The 22578-nt window shown below is 31.9% G+C and overlaps 1 protein-coding gene across 1 annotated transcript in view; it reads left to right on the top strand.

The window, feature by feature from the left end:
• The first annotated feature begins 448 nt into the window (after positions 1-448).
• The window catches only part of LOC133205314 (calcium/calmodulin-dependent protein kinase kinase 1-like), a 69966-nt gene continuing 47836 nt past the window's right edge, over positions 449-22578 (top strand). Inside the window, exons 1-2 of the mRNA XM_061341096.1 lie at positions 449-473; positions 5348-5453. Coding sequence (XP_061197080.1) covers positions 464-473; positions 5348-5453 — 116 coding nt within the window. The 5' untranslated portion in view covers positions 449-463. The remainder of the gene's footprint in view (positions 474-5347; positions 5454-22578) is intronic.

Consider the following 22578-nt stretch of genomic DNA (forward strand, 5'->3'; position numbering starts at 1 on the left):
ATTTTAGTATTTAACATGAGAGTATAATAAAATAAAATGGAAATAAAATGTTATTGTTGTTAAATTGAAAGACCTCTTTCTTTCATTAAGATATTCAGAATGAAAAGCAAATGTGTCTAAGAAAGCACTCGCACTACTCATTTAAGTACTGGTATGTACCAGTAAATTGATAATTTTAATTTGGATTTTTTAATAAAATAAATGTTACCTGATTAGTTTTTAATCTCTGAAATACAGGTATTAAGGGTTCAATGAACTGTTGATACAAAACATCATCCTTTTTGCTCTTACGTTACAGATGGTCAATTATAGTGATTTCCCACTTGTGCATCATGAGGTACAATTGAGTTTTATCAGGTGTGTTTTTGTTACAGATATCGTATCCAATAGATAATTATATGTGAACAGAATGAGAAGCATCACACCTTGCTAGCTTATACTAAAATCATCACAAGAAAACAGTATGGGAGCAGGTATGTATTGAAATACATGTTGTATATTGCATTCTGTATCATATATGTTGTAAAAGTATTAATGGTGTTTTCTAGTAAAAAAGTGAAGTTTATTGTGGCTCTTTCAAAAAAGTAAGCTCTATGATTTAGATTTCAGTATATCCCATGTGTATCGAAGTCAGATTTGTGAGTGAAGTAGTTTAAGATATACAGTATGATACTTAAAAATTTCTTGGATAAATGTTTACAGAGAAAAATTTTTAATACAATTGTAAGTTTTTCTCTCAATTAAATTATAAGATTTTTAAGATTTTTTAAAAATAAGCAGAAAAACAATGAAACAGCCAAGGGTCTGCTTTGTACATGTGTTTTCTCAAGAGAACGTGTGAATTGTACCGGTCTTCATCAAAACAACTTTCCTTATTAGCAAAAACATTAGCAAATCAAATCTTAACAATTTGTAAGGCTTAAGGACATGAGGTATTGTTACATTGGTGTTGATATATAAGAAATAAGGCATCGGTTTTTTTTTTTTGGGGGGGGGGGGGAATCTGCTAGGTAAAGATATGGGTTGGTGACATGATCAAATCCTAGAAAGCTCATGATACAGTTGACATACATGTACTGGTATAAGTATTCTGTAACTATAAATGCTTTGTGTATAAACTATTCCAGCGATGAAAATACATTGTTCATGTGTATTCATTATCCTTATCCTAACTGAGAGGGTGAAAAATGCATCTTTTAATATGTTACACATAATTAATATAAATCAAGCATATGAAGGAAAATAACTTTGCTACTTGTTTCAGAAGTTATCTCTCTTCTGAAGCACTTAACCCAAGACTCACTTTTTAAAGTCAAGGGAATCTGGGATACATCATACATGTACATACTGTCTAATTTATGAATAAAAGAATGCTTTAGTATTTTTTTTTTTCGGAAAGCACATATATGGTATTTGTTATATCCTAACATTTATCTACAATTCTTTATCTCCTGTGAGAGCTAGCTTAATTCAGAGAGGAAAAAAGTATATTTAAGGGGAAAAAAGACCCATTTAAATTATTTTAAATAAATGTAGTATGCTAAAAAATATCAGAATGATATATAAAGTGAAAAATCTTTGCATGGCTATTCAATGATCGTAGTTAACATCTTTTCGAGATTCTACAGGAATTTATGTGTCAATAAACTGTCCTTATATGTAAGAAGTAACATGCATGGCTACCATAATGAGAGTAATCAATGTAAAACACATTTGTACTGATGAGAACCCAATAAAACTGTGTGATAGGAATGTTAATTGCACACAATTAATGGCACCAGAATTTTCCTAATAGGCCCTGACCATGCTGTGAACTTGGCTTTCTGGTCTTCGTAAGTGTAAATTTTTCTGTGTGTAGTGTAAATTGGCATTTGATGACTGACTAATGTACTGTTTATCTTTTTCTTTATTTCCATGTTTGGTAAATTAATGAACTCACTGCTAATTCCAATCATCCAATTTATGACTTTACAAATGGGAAACCATTAATTATTCATTGAATACACATGTTTCCATCTAGCATTATGCTTTGAACTTTTTGAATGTCAGAGAGCTTTATGGTATATAACTGTAGGCGTCTATTTACTGTTAACTTCATTTGACAAATTGGTCAATTGTCCAATTTCGAGTTTGAGACCTTGTCTCCTTTGAATTAACACAATTTCGCTTCTTCACCATAATCCAGCTTTCAATAATGCAGTTAATGACATGTATGTTTATGTTACTAGTTGACTGCATTGTACTGGGGGTTATGCTGACTTCTTTTTTCACCGAGACCACACAATATGTCCTAATTAACACTTAATTACCACAAGGGTCAAGACTCCAAATCCAATTAGTGAATTTTTTCATAGGTTTGTCATCCCTCTGCTCTCATATAAAACTTTGCTTTAACACTTACGATTTTTAGAAGAAATCTAATTTATAACTAAAATGCACACCATTTTAGCATGCTTTACGGGGCAAAATTTGACAGAAATTGCCTTTAAGGTATTCAATGTATAATGAAGGGATTTTGAACAATTTTGAATGATTTTAAACTAGTTAAAAATGCAATGCTAGATAACAATAAAAGTGAAATGAACCAAATTTACAAGACTGATAACATGTAAGAAGCCGGTCATTTTGCTCCTTAAAAGTTTTTGAAGAGTTATCTGCCCTTGATGAAAAAGAGAAAATTTTTAATTTGTCGAAATATCTGCGGTAAATGTTTCATTTTATTTCATAGTTAAATAGAGAGTTTATGCAAATTTTCACCAAGAGATTTGATTCAAATTCAAATTACTATTTACAATATCTTTAAAAAAATATATGCTACCCATAGACTTCAATGTTAAATTCAAGGTGCAATTTATTGGACAATAATCAAAATTTGGCAAATTCCTCTGGTGGAGCATTTTTATTTAATAACACCTTCATATTGCTACCATAATCAAAAACCATGGACCATTCATTAATTAGGTACGAAATGTGGTCGTTATACATTGAATACCTTAAACTTGACAATTTTATAAAGGATTGTAGACATTAACTCCAGTGAGAGTTATCCCTCTTATCAGAGGGTCGATGATCCTTAAAAAAATGACATATGAGTGTGATGCATTATGCATGTACCGTTACTTTACCGGTACTTTTATTAAGGCTAACTTTTTAAAAGCTAAGTACAGTAAAAAATAATTCTTCCAACCCCAGTGATTGCCAAATTTTCTACATTATATAGGTACTTGTGCCCATAAATTTGAATATAATAAATTTTATATGCCCCCGTAATGAAAGAATTGAGGGCATATAGATTTTGCTCTGTCTGTCCATCTGTTTGTTTGTCTGTCAGTCTGTCTGCTTGTCCACAAAAACTTTCACCTTGCATATAACTTTTGATTGGTTAGAGCTATGGCTTTCACATTTCACATGTGTATTCATTGTGATAAGACCTTACTCACTTTTGCAAAATTTTACCAAACTTTAACCTTGACCATAACTTTTGAATGGTTAGAGCTAGGGCTTATATATTTTACAATTGTATCTTTTGTGACAAGTCCTTCCCTTAGGTACCAAAAATTTTTATCCTTTGACCTTGGAGTTTGACCTACTTTTGAAAAACTTGAATCTTGGCCATCATTTTTGAACACTCAGTACTAGGGCTTTTATATTTCACAGGTGCATTCCTTCTGACAAGACCTTCCCTTGGGTACCAACTACTTAGATTTCACCTTGACCTTTGAGTTTGACCTGCTTTTAAAAACCTTAATTAACATAGGTCATAACTTTTGAATGGTTGGTGCTAGTGCTTTCAAATTTCACATGTGTATTCCTTGTGACAAGACCTTGACCTTTTGACCTTGGAGTTTGACCTCCTTTTGAAAAACTTTAACCATGGCCATAATTTTTGAATGGTTGGTGCTAGGGCTTTTATTTTTCACAGGTGTATTCCTTGTGACAAGACCTTCCCTTGGGCACCACTTTTTTTCACCCTTTGACCTTGAATCTTGACCTACTTTTGAAAAACTTTAACCTTGGCCAAAACTTTTGAATCAATGGCTGGTGTTAGGGCTTTCATATTTCACAGATGTATTCCTTGTGACAAGGCCTTTGGGTACCAATATTTTTGATCTCATGACCTCCACACTGGAGTTTGACTTGCATTTGAGAAACTTTAACCTTTGCCATGGGAGCATCAGTGTTTCACAAACACATCTTGTTTGGAAAAGGGGATGGTGTTGGTGGTGTTTTACTATTTAGGGGATAAAATGATGAAAACATTAAGAACATATTTGATTCACTTTGAGGTAGATTTCCTTTAAATACTCAACTCTTACCATGTGTGATTGAAATATTGTTTACTTTTGAAATGTTCAAACTTCTCTCATATTTCACCTTTAGATTGTTTTGGTTGCATTAACATGTCCTGGTAACAAGAATTTAGATTTGCTATCTTGATGTTCAGTAAGACATTTTCAAAATTTTGCCACTTGCTGTGCATTTGCTGGCACAAAATAAAACCCAGACAACTATTTAGCTTATCCAGTCCTATTTTTCTCCCAGTGTTTCGTGCTGGAGAAATTGGATAAATGATTTAAAGCCTCATTGTGTCAAAATATTACCATATTATGATGACTTCTCTCCAAATAGCTGTCAAAATCCGCATGATTTTAAGTGGTTTGTGGGAGTTTTTAGACATGTAATTTTCTTCCAATTTTGTTCTATTGATACAAATACTTTGTAATGGCAAGTAGTACTGTGATAATGGGACAATTTTAGATGATAAACAAGTTATTTTTAAAGAAAGATGGCCATGTATTCAAGGTGTTAATAATTCCTGCTATGGTTTAATACTGTACTTTAATTCTGAAAAAAAAGTCTTCTAAAAGTAAAAAAAAAATTGCTGATGATATGATTGAGAAATCCCTCATCGGGGGAAAAAAAGAGTTGTTTTGAGTCTATTAAGTGGCCATATTGGTATTATTTTGATTTCCTGAGTGTATTTGGTGTGCCGTGTCATAAATTGCATGATTAATAATGTGTTCTAGTCTCGCGTCTTGATGCTTCTTATAAAATATTTATATTCTACAGATGAATTCTGGGGGTGGTACATATAGAACTTGGTTGTTCTTGCTTGCACCATGGAAATTTGACAAATAAATGATATGAATAACATTCTAGTAGGAATTTCCCCCGAATTTCTCTGAAAGGTAATAGTTCTGATATTTTGTATTTTGTTATGATGTTCATAAATGTAATTCTATGCAGGACTTTCAAGCACTGTATGAACAAGGTAAGATTTCTTATTGTACCTAGCAAAATTATTTTTCTCACAAATTTCAGTTGCACAAGCATTCACTTTTTGTAGGTGTTAGTGTCTGCACAGAAGTTGGCACACCAAGACATATTCATTTAAAGCCCACCCCCAAAAAGTCACGACCCACTCATCCACCAACCAGAAAAAAGTCTGCCAAGTAAGTACAATTAAATAAATTCCCTGTTAAAATCATTTTATAGAATGATTCTGAAGGATTGTTGTATTAGTCGATTTTCTTTGCATAAACAATTTAAAAAAGGGTATAGACTTATAACTGCATGTATTACCAGTATATGTTATTCATTTTCAAAATTTATAGTACATCATGTTTGCATGACACTCTTACAAATTCTTTCAAAAACTTGTTTATAGTGCAATTTAAGAGGATGTACATGCTAAAAAAAAAAAACATATTTCAAGTGTAACATATGAATCTGGATGTTGTTGACAGTAAAACATTTTTGAGTACATGTATTAGCATTGAATTTTGAAAACATGTATATTGGAACTACTGTCAAAGTTCTCTGAATAACTGATTTATATTTAACTGCCTAAATTTAGTGTTTTTTTTTGTTTCTGTTTTGGCAAGTTTTTTTAAAATGTACTTTTAGCAGAACTTACGAGTTTGTTTTTTGTTTGCATCCTAGCTAGTTTGATGGGTTTAAAGTTCTCGAGGATATTTTCCTAGATTAAAAAAAATGCAACTCCAACAATTCTTTTTTTAAGTCAACTCACAAATATTCTTCCAAAGGAATTTCTTATAGAAAGTATAAATAAAAGCATTGTAAGATCTCATACATTCTGACAAAGAAGGTTGCTGTCTATAAACCCATTATTTGTTCATTTCCTAAATTGATTTTTCACTCAGTAGAATAATGTAGCTGTGTACATGTTTCATGCTGTAGAAGATTACAGAAGTTAGAGGCAACTAAACATTAATAGCTGATCAGAACAAGACAATATGTTGAATTCATTATTAATGATAGGGATTATATTGAAAGTCGTTCAGCTGTTGACATTTTATTATTTCTGTAAAAAATGACATACAATTCCTGTTGGAAATGTTTTGTCCTCCCAAAACCCTAATTCAAACAAAGAGGAAAAAACTCCTGCAGATCCCAAGAGAAGATGGTGGAAAGATCAGGCATACAAAGTAGAAGTTCAGTGTGAAAGAATTAAGTTGTTTTGCCCTAAGAGGTTGGGGGTTCCCAACAGAATGTGGGAGTTAGGGTATAAAGTATGGAAACTGTCAGTCTAACTAAAGTGTCAATTTTTTCTGCGTAGTTATTGAGACTGGGAAACCAGGGGTTTAATTGTACTTCGTACAATATGTGATAAATGAGACATTCTGTTCAACTGAATTGTTTACCAATCTGTTATTGGCATATTTTGATGCGATTATGATGAAATAAATTTGTTATTTAAGCTAAGAATTGGTATTACCTAAGATAATGTGGCTGCTTCCTCATAATAAATATTTATTAGAATTTTTCAATCCCTCTTGGATTATATGTTGTCCTTTTGGATGAAATCAATCAATATTTTGTTATATGGAGATGATTTTTGTTATTTTCTGTTCGGGTAGCTTTAATTATTCATGTTCTGCACAAAGTTTATTTCTGGTAATGATTTTTCTAGTTTTGTTGTAGCTCTTCTCTCAAGAGAGTGTTTTTGATCACAGATTTTTAGTTCATAATTAGAATGCCATGCACAAACATGTTTCAATTTTGAGACTGGAGACTTTTGCCCTGTTCACATGAATATGCATTAAATATTTAATTGGCAGTAGATTAATTTGAAGTAAAATAATGCGAATTAAATTGCATTCACATGACAGAGCAGATTACATTTGACATAGTATCGTAGTGTCTGTACAAATATTTATTGATAAACTTAATTTTTCTTTGTTTTTCACTAAAAACTAGCATATGTACTAATATCTGATCACCGACATGTGGCAGGTGGCTTAATTTTGCTATTACGCATGGGTCAGATTTTAATTCAAATTAGCTTCACTTTGCGTTCACATGGAGCTAATGAGAAGTAATTTGATGCGCAGTAAATGAATTTGAATTAAACTAATTGGCATTAAATTCTCTGTGTGAATGCGGTTCAAATTTGATTTGCAGTAACTTACGTTTAATTCGAATTTAACTCTGTGAAGGGCATTTAATTATACTTTTGCTGATCGATCCACTCCAAATAAGTCGACGTTATGGCAACCTCTTTGTTCTTTAATTAGTACACTTTTTTTCTGAGGTACACCCTTTTTGGCCTCATTTGTTTCTCTTTAAAGCAGTTGCAGAGTTATCAACCAGGTTCAAAGTGTTCATGAAATGATATGACTAAAATATTTAGAAAGTTTATAAACTTGCCAGATTTCCATTTTAAACATAAATTTTATGATGTTTTTTTTTATGTCTAAGATCCAGGTTAGGGATATTGTTTTTTTTATATTATCATCAATGTATGCTCTTGGTATCAGCCACATATTGTTCATTTTCATTAGCCGATACCAATAATTTACATTTGCTTATAGAGATATTAACTTAATATGCTTTAATGAGAACTGCAAGTTTTTGTTATCTTTGAGGGTACTGTATACATTGAGATTTATGCTCTATTTTTGCCCTTTAGCCCTTTTTCGCAAGTGAGCAGATTTAAAAAGAGTGGGGCAGATTTAAAAACAACAGATATCTCTTCATATTTACATCTACTGAATATTATCTCCTTTATTTCCTAAGAAAACCAAAATGTTTATCAATATGAAAAACAGTGCTAAACATTAGCCACCTGTATAAATTTCTTGAGCAGTGGCTCTTCCATCAAAGAAACATACAATAACCTACATACTTAATCCTACTTTACATGATTATTTATACAGACATAAATACATGTATAAACAATAACACTCTTTCTTTGTTAGTATGGGAATGAATGTTGCAGCTATTGCAGAAAAATTTACGTAACCTGCTTTACACAGATTATGTACTTTTTCTACAACAGCATCAACATTAATTCCCATATTAACACCAAAGAAAGCATTTTATTATTTAAAATACAACAGTGTCTGGGAAAATCTTAAAAATATGGCAGAAATAGCCCTATATAATATATACAGTATGTGATAAGTGTCAGTGCTTTGGTTTTCTACTTTTTTGTGAGCAAATTAGCACATAGCTCTGTATGGTCTTTTATTTTCAACTACATTCCATAAAACTTGTATTCCCAGACATGAATTATTAAAATTAACCACTATTCCTTTTGGTTTTGTTTATTCACATTCTAGAGCTGTTTGTCTGTTAGTCCATAACATGTAAACATTACATGTAAACACAACTATTAATCTCTATGAAATGTATTTGGGCAGTGTATAGAAAAGATTCAGGATGCCAAGATTGTACATGTAGGTCGAAGAATTAACAAAATTTTTCTACAACTTCATTAATATGTTTGCATTGACATTGTATTCCCATTTCAAAATTTGGCCACTGTTAGCTTAAAGGTTATTTATATGACTGTTTAGAAACATCCTTTGACATAAGAACACTTTTGTATCTAATCCTTATGAAGGAAGCATTTTGATACAATTTTTAAGTGTTACTTATATTTGATCTAAGCCTAAACTCATTATACCACGATGTGATCTATAGATTTGCCCTTTATTGCAGTTCTCCATGTCTTTTAAACCCTTATCAACTAAATAACGGACTAGAAGAAGAAACACTAAAGTATTAAGATAGACCAACAATGGTTTTTTTTTTAAATTCCAATATACATTTTACCATACCATATCAAATATACATGAATTTGTAATATTTTTTCATGTAGACACCATGAGATCTTCAAAATAAAGAAAACTATTTGAAAAAAGGGAAGAACCTTAAAAATGAGATAAATGCAGTCCTAATTGATTTCTTATGTCAAAAATGTTCTTCCTTTGTACTCAACATTTTAAATTAGATAAATCTAGAGTGGAACTGTGAGTTTGATATATTAGTACGTCATTGTCTTCACAGGAAGAAAATTGGCCTCTGGTAATTGCTTTTTTTTTTGGTTGAGCTTGGTGTAATCTTTTTGTATGAAAATGGTTCTTGCTGGAATTGCTGGATGGGTAGATTAAAATCAATTGTCAGGATTAATGAAAGAAGATAGACATTGAGTGGCATGAAATTGTTGTTTAATGATGTATCTAAATTTTTGTTTTTTGCGGTTGCTATCAGCAGCGACATGTGTTAGATGGGGATGTCCGCAAGACTGAGTAGACAATCGGTCTTCATTTCTGAGATATAATTTACACAAACACCATCCCATCTCTCAGGTCTGGGCCAGAAAACTGGATTTTCTCGAAGGAACAAAAACATGTTTTTAGTATTAGCAGATTTTTTTTTGGCCCAGCATTAAATAATCTGACATTTATTGAATGATAACTATTTTATAGAAGCCTCTGAGTGGGCTGCAGCATTGACAGAAAACTGAGTGTTCTCTTCCTAATGTAAACAGTGTTTATAGTACATAGTTGTTGTATTGTGACTTGGGAATTTGTTTGACGATTCGTAAATAATACATGATTTAATAATTTGGTTATATTTATTTATGTTTGACAAGATCACACATAATCAATAGAAAAATAAAACTTAAAAGGCAGGCATATCATGACTGTATGTTAGAGGAACATGCTGATAATAGACAGAGCCCTATTGAGACCTCATTCGATTTTTATTTTAGATCAGTAGTCATTTCAGATCATGACTTTAGGCCACAAAAATGTCATTACTTGTTTCTTAAGAAAAATAAAATGGAAAAGAAAACATGAAAATTTTAGCAAAACAAAAATTTTTATTCATGTCAAGATTTCTAGTACCTGTATGTACTAAGATTTAAAACAAAAACTTTAAGGGTCTCACTGTGCCGATACCCTACTTTTCCATCTGTCTTTCCATTGTACATTACTTACTCAGGGTATATTTTCTCTACCTTTGCCAAATCTCTGGCTTATAATTTGACCACAGAGTGTCCTTGGGAAGAGAGTTTACAATGACTTAGTTTATTAGTAAAAGTTGAAGGTCAAAACTTCTCTTTGTAAAATCCTTTTGAGGAGCATATTTTCTCTCCCTTTTGCCGTCGTACTCATACATCACCCACAGAGTGTATGTAGGTAAAGGGTGTGCAGTAACATAGATCCAAGATAAAATATCAAGGTCAAACAGGTTTCTGTGTAAAATTCTTGTTCTCTACCTCTCAGAGGTCAGGGCTTAAGATCTTTTTGTAATCTCCTTGTTTTGGCTCATAAATTACCTTGGGTATAGGGTAGGGATGTGCGATTTTATGGTATACCGGTATATTGTGATTTTTTAATTGTGTGATATGTATCGTAATACGGAGACGAAAATACCGATAATTAGGTACATAGTTATAAATTCCAGAAATTATTCATTTATTTGTTCAATCTTTCAAATTACAATTACAGGAAGTGTAAAAAGTGTTGAAACACTGTAAAAGAACGGCATCCTATTATCCAAAATTGCTTGATATTATGTACTAAATAAAAAAATGAAAAAAGTGAAGTCATGTTTTTCCAGCATATCTTTTGGAAAATTATGAATATTCATTAAAAATTATTGTAAAAATTGCTTGTAAAAATATCATGATATCATCAGGATATTTTGGGAAAAAATTGTGATATATCGCGATACGAAATTTATGGTGATACCCATCCTTAGTAAAGGGTTTTCACTGTTTGAACCAATAGGTAAAAGATGAAGTTCAGAACAAGTCTCTGTGTAAAATTCTTGTCTGGAGCATATTAGGTGACCGTCTCTTTTTGATCCAATGTTTTGTACCTCATACCTCATTTTATTTTAGAGACCCTTGTTCTAATCCAGACTGAACAACTATTTTTTCACTTTTTGCATCAAGCAGCATTTATTTTGATATCAAGATTTCTGTGGGAATAAACTGATATGCTCCTTGTAACTTATTACTAGGCACACAATTACTAAGTCTAAAACAAAATAATCACTGAAAAAAGAAGCACTTAACCAGAATCTGTTGAGCATGCTTTGCTTAAAGATGATCATAGATTTATTACTAAATATTTCTTCATGTAGGCTTACCCTAGAAGGACATCATCTGAAATTGAATTCTAGTTTGACAAAAACTGGTTTCATATGCTATCTTTATGGGTTAATTTCATGTAAATAAACCTTCAGCGGATATTTATTAACAAACTAATAATGTGAACATTAAGACATAGGATGAACATAAATTCATGTCATTTTTTTTTTTCAGATTTGCAATTTTTTCTTTAATTATAGGCCTCTATCTTTTTGTTCTACCATTAGGTGATCGTACATGTACGTACCATATATCTCTATTAATTTTCAGGGAGGTTGCTTCGATCAGCACAGCGAATGCTAGACAGTTATTCTTGTCTGGAGCATATTAGGTGACCGTCTCTTTTTGATCCAATGTTTTGTACCTCATACCTCATTTTATTTTAGAGACCCTTGTTCTAATCCAGACTGAACAACTATTTTTTCACTTTTTGCATCAAGCAGCATTTATTTTGATATCAAGATTTCTGTGGGAATAAACTGATATGCTCCTTGTAACTTATTACTAGGCACACAATTACTAAGTCTAAAACAAAATAATCACTGAAAAAAGAAGCACTTAACCAGAATCTGTTGAGCATACTTTGCTTAAAGATGATCATAGATTTATTACTAAATATTTCTTCATGTAGGCTTACCCTAGAAGGACATCATCTGAAATTGAATTCTAGTTTGACAAAAACTGGTCTCATATGCTATCTTTATGGGTTAATTTCATGTAAATAAACCTTCAGCGGATATTTATTAACAAACTAATAATGTGAACATTAAGACATAGGATGAACATAAATTCATGTCATTTTTTTCTTCAGATTTGCAATTTTTTCTTTAATTATAGGCCTCTATCTTTTTGTTCTACCATTAGGTGATCATACATGTACGTACCATATATCTCTATTAATTTTCAGGGAGGTTGCTTCAGCACAGCGAATGCTAGTTAGGGAAAATTAATTATGATTTATTTGCATAAAACCCAATAGCTATTTGCAACCATTAAAAATACTCTGAACCAAATCATATCTTCATTTCATCCACATTGAGATGTTTATGATAAAAAGTTAATTATTTAAGATTCAAAACCTTAATAAAATGATTTTTAAACATAACGAGGACATTGATTAAGAACAGATGCATTCAAAGATGAATTATCAGTACACAAGATAGCCCTTTGTCTCTTTTTGGATTGAGAATGTTTATAAAGTTACAACATAAAACAACACCATTTTAAATAACTGTATGGATTGAAAGTTCTTGATAAAGCAATGTATTGATATTTGACATTAAGGATTTTTATCATATTGATAAATAATAATATGATAAAGATCCTTAGTGTCAAATATCCTTGTCTATGTGGAACCCTCCTCCCCCCCCCCCCCCAACCCCAACCCCTAGTATATAGAAAATATTTACTGAAAATGGGAGATATTATACAATTATTGCTGGTTTTTGAGGTCAATACGATGATTTAGACACCTGAGGAGTACAATATTCACCGAGCCTGAAGGGCGAGGTGAATATTGTACTTCGAAGGTGGCTAAATCATCATATTGACGGGGAAAAAACGGCAATAATTGTCTTATTATATGATTCAATGATTAAATGACACACACTCATTGAGCAATCCGTGCCATCTTTCTTGTTCACATATCTACTGACATGCTAGCCGAATATAATGAGAGAAACGGGCTTAAAAAAACAGTCATGTTATTTTGGAATTTTTAATTCTAGTTTAGGTGCAATGTAGAAAAAATAAATATCAGGCACATATATAGGATTGATTTTGAAAAAGGGGGCGTTGAAAGGAAAAAATTGACAATTTACCTGAAAAAAGTCTTTGACCAGCCCCCCCCCCCCCAGGAAAAGAATTCTCCCAAATAAAAATTTTATTTGGTGGGACGTAAAGGTCCATAAACTTTTCGAGGGGAGGGGGCTTTCATTGAAATTTTTTATCCTTAAAATCTAAATAAGAACTTAACATTCTCAAAAGGTGGGGAGAGGGGCAGGCCACCTGCAGGTGATGAACATGTCAATGAAATTTTGTCAAAAATTTTTTCATCATATTAAAATTCTAGGAAAGAACATATTTTGTATAATAAAGAAGAGTATTAGATATGTATTATTATTTTTTAAGCTCTTTTTTATGAGATATTTTATTTCAACAAGATATTCATTTGATAAGTTTTAGGAGAGAAACAGATTTAATTCTATACATCTGTACATTTAGGATTGAGGAAACTAATCAATTCTTATTAATTATATTCAGATATCTCATTTTGATTAAAACTGAAAGCCATGCATTACTAATCTATTTGTGTAAAAACAGTAGTGTCAGTGGAAGATTACTCAGCACAAAAACCTGTCACCTATTGCTTAATATTATCAGAGAATCCATGTTATATGATAGAGTGTTAATGGTAGGAGGAAGCTAATATAATGGATAGGGAAGCGAGAGAGAGAGAACCTGCATCAGGAAATCTTGATATTATATTCTGAGAAAATAATTATTCCCTAGTTATAGAAGTTATGTAACAAGCCACACCAAATAAGAAAATTACATCCAGAACTTAAAGGAAAGAATAAGGACTGATTATGCTGTAAGTAAAGGTAATGCTCATGGAATATAATTCTGGGAGTCTGTATGTGTTGAAGTGCAAAGAGTGGAACCATTATTGGATTTACTCAGAGCTGTTTCTGAGAGGACAATTTTGTCTCTGGGACTTGTGAAGTGGAAATGGAACTTCTTCAGTATCAGACATCAGTTTATATAAAGATATTGCAGTGAGAGGTCCATGGTGCTTTTTTTTTTTTTTAATTTCACCCCTAATCCTTACACAGCAGATGGCTTAGTTACCGGTACTAAGTACAGATTGATTGGAGGTGAATAAAAGCTGTAGTGAATAGTTCAGTCACAATACACACTGTTTTAAACTTGATATAGGTATTCTGTTTCTGTATCAGGAACACCGCAAGGGACAACTTGATTCTTGATAACTGAGTTAAGTGTCTAATGGGTTGGAAATCAATGATATTGCCTAAGTCCTGATGAATGAAGATTGTTTAGTCAGGACTGCACATTTTTCTATTATTTTTCTCAATTTGTGTAAACAAATGTCAGGACCCATTGCCAAGTAACATTTCTTTCTGTGAATGAATTGTTGATTAATTTTTAAAGCCATTCTCTGGTTGCTTATTGAATGGGCATAAGGGAAGCTGAAGGGAGACCCAGATGATAGGAATATCTAGAGAGATATGCTTTTTTGAGGAGGAAAGTTACATTTTTATGTTTTCTATGTGTGTTTATAACTCTGGGAAGGAAAAGTAATCATCACCAATGATAAATGCAGTAAAAAAGTGCTCTGCCAAGTAATGTCCAAAACACAGAAAGGTAAAGGGGGTGGAGGACGACGCCAGTCGCCACTGCAGCGTCTCTCCGAATATTTGTGCTGCGGGAAGAAATCTGGGTAAGTGAACGAAGAAAAAACTGCTCCCAGTGTAATTAAATCATCAAATATAAAGATTTGGTTTTGGGTTATATCAAGATAAGCTCTGTGTCTTTTTTTTCTTTTATGCCATTTTTGTTAGAGTCCAGAGGTATTCATTAAAATAGAAATATGTTTTGGGCATGAAGATGTAAAAAAGATATATATCATGTTTTGGGCACGAAAATGTAGAGAATGCATAGTATGATAAAGTGCATTACCCACACAGGGTTATTATAGCAATTTTTCATGAAAATAAACCAATTTTCTTGTAAGTTTTGTCAAATAAAGATGTTTTTGCATGGAATATACATGTATTTTCAAAGAAAAAGTTAATGATGAATATACCTTATGGCATGCATAATACTGAAGAGAGAATTTCTCAAGATATGTTTATAAGATCAAAAGTGTTTTAATGGATTTTTTTTTCTCTCAACTTCTGGCAAGTGCAGATTATTCTGGTAAGTGGAAGAATTGATCTATAAATTCTTATTAAAAAAGCACCCAATCTCTGGTGTCTCATGAAGATATAATAACTAGGCTTTAATATTTTAGAAATCTCTTTTCATTAAGATCCTTACTGTCAGCAAGCTTTAGTGATAAGATTGTGAAGATTTTTGAGAAACATTGAGATTTTAAGGTTGGAAGTTGTCTGGATATCTAGTAGTTAAGCTGTTGAATTAATCAGAATTCACAGTGCAATGGTGAATGTGTGCAGTATTGATTATAATTTTTTTGTAAACAATTAATAAAATCAAAATTTAAAAAAAAAAAAGGGGGGGGGGGTAAAATGACAAAAAGTGAAATTCCATGCCTTGAAACATATCTTACTAATTTGGTTACAAAAAGAAAATAGCTGATCTTGTGATGATTCCAAAAATTTCCCATTATTATGTGATATACAAAAATCATAGTAATAAATTAGTCTTACTGAAAGGGGTAGGTGGGTGGGTGTTAATTTTCATTTATTTAGGATAGAGGTACAAATGTATGGTCTTAGTATATTTTAATTAATAAATAATATTCTGTAGACCATGATTCATGTAAAAAAGGCCTTTTAGATTATTAGAGTATTTTGCCTGCAGATATTTGCACAGCCAATATGTCTTAACTGTGTTTTATTTCCACCTTTTCATTGTAGAAAGGAAAAAGAAACCCAGGAAAATAACACTGTCATAAAATTAACATGCGTATAATTAATAATCAAAAGAATGAAAAATATAAAGACTATGAATTCAAAGGGAGGAAAATCTGTATCTTGTTTGAAAAGCATGAATGTAAAACCATGAGTGAAGCCAAAGCTGTGTTCATCTTAGATACTAGTAATGGTTTTACAAAGTTCATAAACTTAATTTAATGGTATTTCTATACTCGGCACTAAATGGGCTCAATCTTGAAAAACTTGCTTTTATAGCATAGACATACTTTCCAGCAATGGATAGACGTAATTATATGTCAACTTGCTTATTCATGGCCGAAGGAACTGGGGGGTACCCCCTCCCCCCCCCCCCCCCCCCCCACCAATAATTTTGCAGATTGATATATAGAATACTATAGAAAACATAGCTACTGTATGCTTGTTCCCCTCAATTATAACATCTGATGACCTTTTTTTTATTTCGCTTGTCAAGGAATTTTTGAATGTTTGGTAGTGCCCCCCCCCCCCCCCAACTAAAAATGTTTGGTTGTGCCCCCCAAATTGAAATTGCTTCATACAGGCCTGTTATTTTCTGCTATTGCCTCTTAGCAGTATATACCCAGAAACACCAAATATTAAGACTTGGAAAAATGTACCTGTCCTCAAATTTGCCTAAATTATTTATCATTGTTTTTATGTGAATCATTATAAATATTGTGAGTACTTTGTTAGGCTAATGTATCAAAATGTAACACAAGAAAATATGCTGCAAAGGTAAATCTGGGTCATTCTTTAATATTTTTATGGACTCAATATTTGAGAAATTGTATTCTTAATTTTTACAAAATAACATCTTGGAAAAAGAATTGCAAAAAAAAAAAAATATATGTTGATGTATTACTTTTCATGATATAAGTTCTGCACTAAAAAGACCCCCATAAAATTTTTCTCCTAAAAATATTTTGCCACATTAAATGTTCTATACATTTGCAGAGCTGCCAACCCTTATGATTTTGGTGTAAGGCTTACAGTTTGAGCATTCAAAATATGCTTTACGATTTCTCTATTTCCTTTCGATTTCTGTTTTTCTCCATCAAAAATCTGATTTTCATAGCTTTCCACTTTATTTGTTTTCACTATGGTAATAAATAGTTTATAGTCTGTATAGTACTTGCTTAAATCATTGTCTCTTTTTATGCTAACTTGCATTCTAAATCATTAAATGTTAACAGAATAGAAACAATCTACAGCAGCTGGGGGCCTTGGGGGTGACTGAACCCCTTCTTTATGATTTTTCATTTCATGATGTTGGCAGCTCTGCATTTGCAATTGGAGTGTATTTACAAAGTTGTACATATTTAAAACAATAATTATAGACATCCAATACCTACTGTCCCTAAAATTCACCATGTTTTAGATTTTAAAAAAATCTTTCAGTAAAATTAGAGACAAGGAATCTGTATGTGATTGACGGATAATTTGCAAACTGGATGATCTGGTTACAGAAAGTTATTGTGCTCCAATTGAATCAACCATTTTCATCGACTATTAATTTTTTGCATTGTGCTCTTAATCCAATGGGTTTGTTGGGGATGGGGGAATTTTTATGCATCTATAAACATGATAATTATTATATTAAAGTAAATATTTTAATGTTTGAAATAATGAAATTATTAAAGTAGCTGTCAAATTGTAGCCAATTCCTTCTCTTGCAAATTATCAGTATTCAACTTGCCTGCCGACAATAGTCTAGGCCTGTCTGTCTCGCATCGACTTTGATAGAACACTTGTGGTTCATTTTATCAGCACATTCTCATTCATAGAAATGTTGTTACGTTATATCTTTATTACCTCAATCATTGTGTCTCTGTCAACTTTAAGTTATTTCCATTGTTCCCCTTACACTTAATTTTCAGTTAAACTTTTTATTCAATCTTTGTTGACGAGACTGACTTAAAGGTGCTTAGACACAGATTTGAACTTAATATTTTCTCAAATTTTCTGTATAATATCACGACTTATATATTGCAATAGCATTTCACATTTCTACTCTGAATTTTCTGGATTATAGTTTGAATATTTTTCATTAATACACAACAAAATTGCCACTTTTCTTAAGTATTAAGAATAAAATTCAAATTTGTGAAAGTGCAAGGATGTGTCAATCAAACGCGTCCAGAAATTCGAAGTTTCAATAACTTCGAGATAAAATAAGATTTTTATTATATTGTAACAATCGCTCCCCCCCTTTTCATGTGTTATAATGTGTTGAATGTCAAGCATCGTTATGTTATTTAATTACACGTTTGTTGATCATTTACTTGTACATACATAGTTGTAAAGTTGTACAGTAATTTATGATTACCTCATGATTACCTTAATTGTCGTGTGAACGATGTATTATAGCATCTTTCAGCACACGTGTTTTCCGTAACTTCTGCCGCCGCCATACTTTGTTTACTTGTGTATTTTCCCATGATTCTTCACGGTGTATTGATCTATTTTTACCGTAGTTATTTTGGCGGAAGATTTGATTGTAGATTCTGTTTAATTAAATGTTAAATGTGCTTTTAAAGTGTAAATTTATATTTTATTAATTTATTTACGTATTGTAATAATTTTACATACGATGTACGAGAGTGAGATTTCATTACGGGATGATAATTATGTATGATTGGCTAATTATTAATTACGGGATGGAATTATTAATTATGATTGGTTATTAATTAATGCGGGTTTTGGAAGTTCTATAAATACTTAGACGCTGAATATCGCGTGCTCTCTCGTTTCCTTTGTGTCCTAAAGAAAGGTCGCCAGTTTTTATCCAGATTAAGGTGTGTACTATTTCAGTATATATGTGACTGAAGTACATATGTAGTGCTAGGCTAAATTAATATTACTAGTCATTGTGCTAGTTTTCATTCTTATTACTAGTTAAGAACTAGTTATTTCTATTTTCTTTAAGAGTTACGAAATATTTCTGCTGCATGCTAGTAGTTGAACTAGTAGCGGGAATATTTATTTGTAAATTTAGTCATTTATAGAGAGCCTTTCCGTTTTAGTTTGGTCAGGGGAATTTATACATGAATGTTATACTGGAAATAGTGCCAGTTTATATCCGTCCGTATCAGTAGTTGTACTGATTTTTGTCTTTTGTTCCAAGGGTTGAAACTTGTCAATTTTACACACTGTTACTCATTTTTGCTGTTGAACTACCTCAATAAATTATAAACTTTATTTAGTGACTTGGTTTTTATTCCTAGCATTTGCGGGAGTGTTTGACATCCGAAGCGTTACAATATTTTAGTATGAAATGATATAGCAACATATATGTCATGAACTTATACAGAAAATTTGAGAAAATATTAACTTCAAATCTGTGTCCAAGCACCTTTAAAGCAAAATCATTACCAGATATTTTTTAAAAAATGAGAAAAGGTCAAACCAATATAGTTAAAAATCACATCTCGGAAAAAAGGAAGTGTGGATCCGGTTTTACTATTCATTATACTGATGTAGTTTCAGTATAGGTCTACTTTAAAGGAGAGTGTTTTCTATTCTGTTATGGATACCTTAACTTTAAATGTTGCATTAATTGTCCTTTTAGAGCAAATTTGTTACTAAAAAATAATATAATGAGCAATATCTTTCCTTACTTCAGTATGTAATCTAATTGAAAAAAGAAGAAAGACTAGGATTTGCCTAAAGTATGTACTTTGAGCTTTGATCAATCATTAATTTTTCCACAAGATGCAGTAATCTTTGTATATAAAAACAATAAAGCCAAGCCCTGTTTACGATTTATTACAAGTTGATTTTTGAAATTGTCTTTGCTGTATATATGAGTAAAGAACTTAAAATGGTTCAGAAAAAATTTTCTCTATGTAAAGGCCAGATGATTACGAAATTGTTGTGCACTTTTAGTGATTAATAGCTGCTCAAAGGCTTGTTGGAGAGTTATCTTCTCTTGGATGAAGGTACATGTAGAACCCTCCATTAAGCTATTTTTTCTCTTAGAAGTCTGATAAAAAATGATTTTATTTAATGCCAGGGTTATGCTAAACAAGTGGGCTAGCTAATTTTGGAGTGTATCGCATAAAGGTGAAAATATTCATTTTAAACATAGGGAACTTCTATCATTTTCTCTCAAGTAAAACTGTTTAAAGATGAACAAAACTCACTGTTGCTTAGCTTAATGGGAAAACAGCTGGAAATAAAGTATTCAGTTACTTCATCTTAGTCTAATATAATGTTAAACAATTACTTGAATTGATTAAAACTTGTGTATTACACAGTGTATGTCAGTTTATTCAATAAGAGCAAATCACTCTAGCTGCCTTAAAAGTACCATGGAGTTGGAACCTTTCATTGTGCAGTGTAAAGAGGGTCCTTGAATTCGTATATTTTCCTTTTTGGTAGTACCTGTATTAGCAAGAGCCTACAATTAGCAATGTTGAAGGGGTCGGGGGTACATTTTTAAAATGCACAAATAGAGATGCGTACTGCCTGCATGTGTTTCCTAGCTTAAAAGTAGACTCTTAGACAATTTGATGAGTTCCCTCTCTCTGTTTCTCTCTATCCAAAATAAGGTTTTTTATGAATTTGAGGTTACATAGCTATCAGAGTTATCTCTCTTGAGACATCCTAAGATCAATTCACCAATATTGGAATTGCCTTTTGATATAGAGTAGTATTAGAAGATGTTTTAAATGAGTGTTACATGAATAATAACCTTCATTATGTCAAAAATAACATTCAATTGTGTTGGTCAGATAAACAGAAGAAATATTAGGGAGAACCTTTTTTCCCTGGCTATGTGATTTCCAAGCATAACAACTCAAACACCATTATGCTGTTTTTCCGGGACTTTCAGAGGAATTGTGCCAAAGGGTAAACAAGTCGAAAACAATATGGCCATTTTGCAGCATAGAATGATAACCCATTCTCTTCACCAACACATATTTTGCACATTAAGTAATTACAGTCAGACCATGGTTCAATGTTTTCACTAGGGAACCCCTAACAATGGCACCTTCTAGGGCAGCCTTTCACCATTATTGGATAAAACACATGAACTGAAGTTGGGATATGACTCTTGTCAGTTTTGTTGCATGTTTACATGAAATGGGGTAACTGGCTTGTGAATTGTTGTAATCATAATTTTATTGTGTGTTTGTGTTTGAAGTGTTAATATTATTTGGTACAAGACTGACTGTGCTCTGATCCATGTCCTTAGTAGCTGCTTTTAGCTGTGGTAAGTTTATTGCTATATTTTTTCTTAAAAGTGATGACATGGTTATTTTATTCCTGCTGCAATAAGTGTTCTATACAAGTATAAATCAAATTTATATAATAATTTAGGAGGAATGATTGTTCACTGGTAGTTTTACATAAATTTGAATTTTTAGGACCTTTCAAAGATGTATTCTTATTCTTTAGATGTGTCCTAAGTTTTCTTAAATTTGTAATTATCTCAGTTTCAGAGATAATATTCAAGATATATTTATCAAACTTTATATGCTGATACATATATATTAGTGAGAGCTATTCAACTATGCCAATTTTTTTTTTACTTGATCTTGATTTCACTTTTCTTAATTATTCATTTAGCTCAGTTTCAAAGAAATTGTTCAAGATATTTTTATCAAAGTGAAACTTATATACAGTGTATTTTCTAATACATATTGGTGAGAGCTTTGAACTGCTTCAAACTTTTTGACCCTGACCTTCCATATGACCATGATCATACTATTTTATTTTGCATTCAGCTCAGTTTCAAAGAAACTATTCAAGATGTTTTATCTAAACACATAAACTGATACATATTGGTGGGAGCTTTTCAACTGTGTACAAAATGTATGACCTTTACCCTTCTTTTCTTTACTATTCAAGATATTTTTAGCTAAAGCATGCATTGTAAGAACTTATCAATGTTGCCCTTTTTTATAACCTTTGCTTTCTCTATGACCTTTGACTTTACTATTAATTATGTTTAAAACTCAGTTTTAAACAACTATTCAAGATATTTTCATTAAACTTTTCAAATATGTCATAATATTAACCTTTCCTAAGACCTTGACCCCACTCTTCGTCATTTACCCTCATTTTAAAACAAAGAAACAAGGCACATTTTTAGGTCACCTGAGTCACTTAGGTGACCTATTGCTATCTGTTTTCGTCCGTCGTCGTCCGTTAACTTTTGAACATTTTTAACTTCTTCTCTAGAACCGCTCAACCAATTTCAACCAAATTTGGTATATAGCATCTATGGGTGAAGGGGAACAAAAATTGTGAATTTCATGGTCCCTGCCCCCCTGGGGCCTGAGGGGTGGGGCTAAAACCACCAAAAATAATGCAATCTTTAAAAATCTTCTTCTTTACTCCTGGACATCAAGCAGTCAAACTGTTAGCATCATTGTAATAAGCATGGAGCCCTCTACCAAAATTGTGAAATTCATGGCCCCAGGGTCAGGGGTTCTGGCCCCAGGGTGGGGCTATATAGATCATATAGTGAAAGTGCATTATTTCTTTGAAAATCTTCCTCTCTGC

Source organism: Saccostrea echinata, unplaced genomic scaffold (assembly GCF_033153115.1).
Source record: "Saccostrea echinata isolate AGI-Se365-2 ecotype Australia unplaced genomic scaffold, CSIRO_AGI_Sech_v1 ptg000054l, whole genome shotgun sequence".
NCBI lineage: Eukaryota > Metazoa > Mollusca > Bivalvia > Ostreida > Ostreidae > Saccostrea > Saccostrea echinata.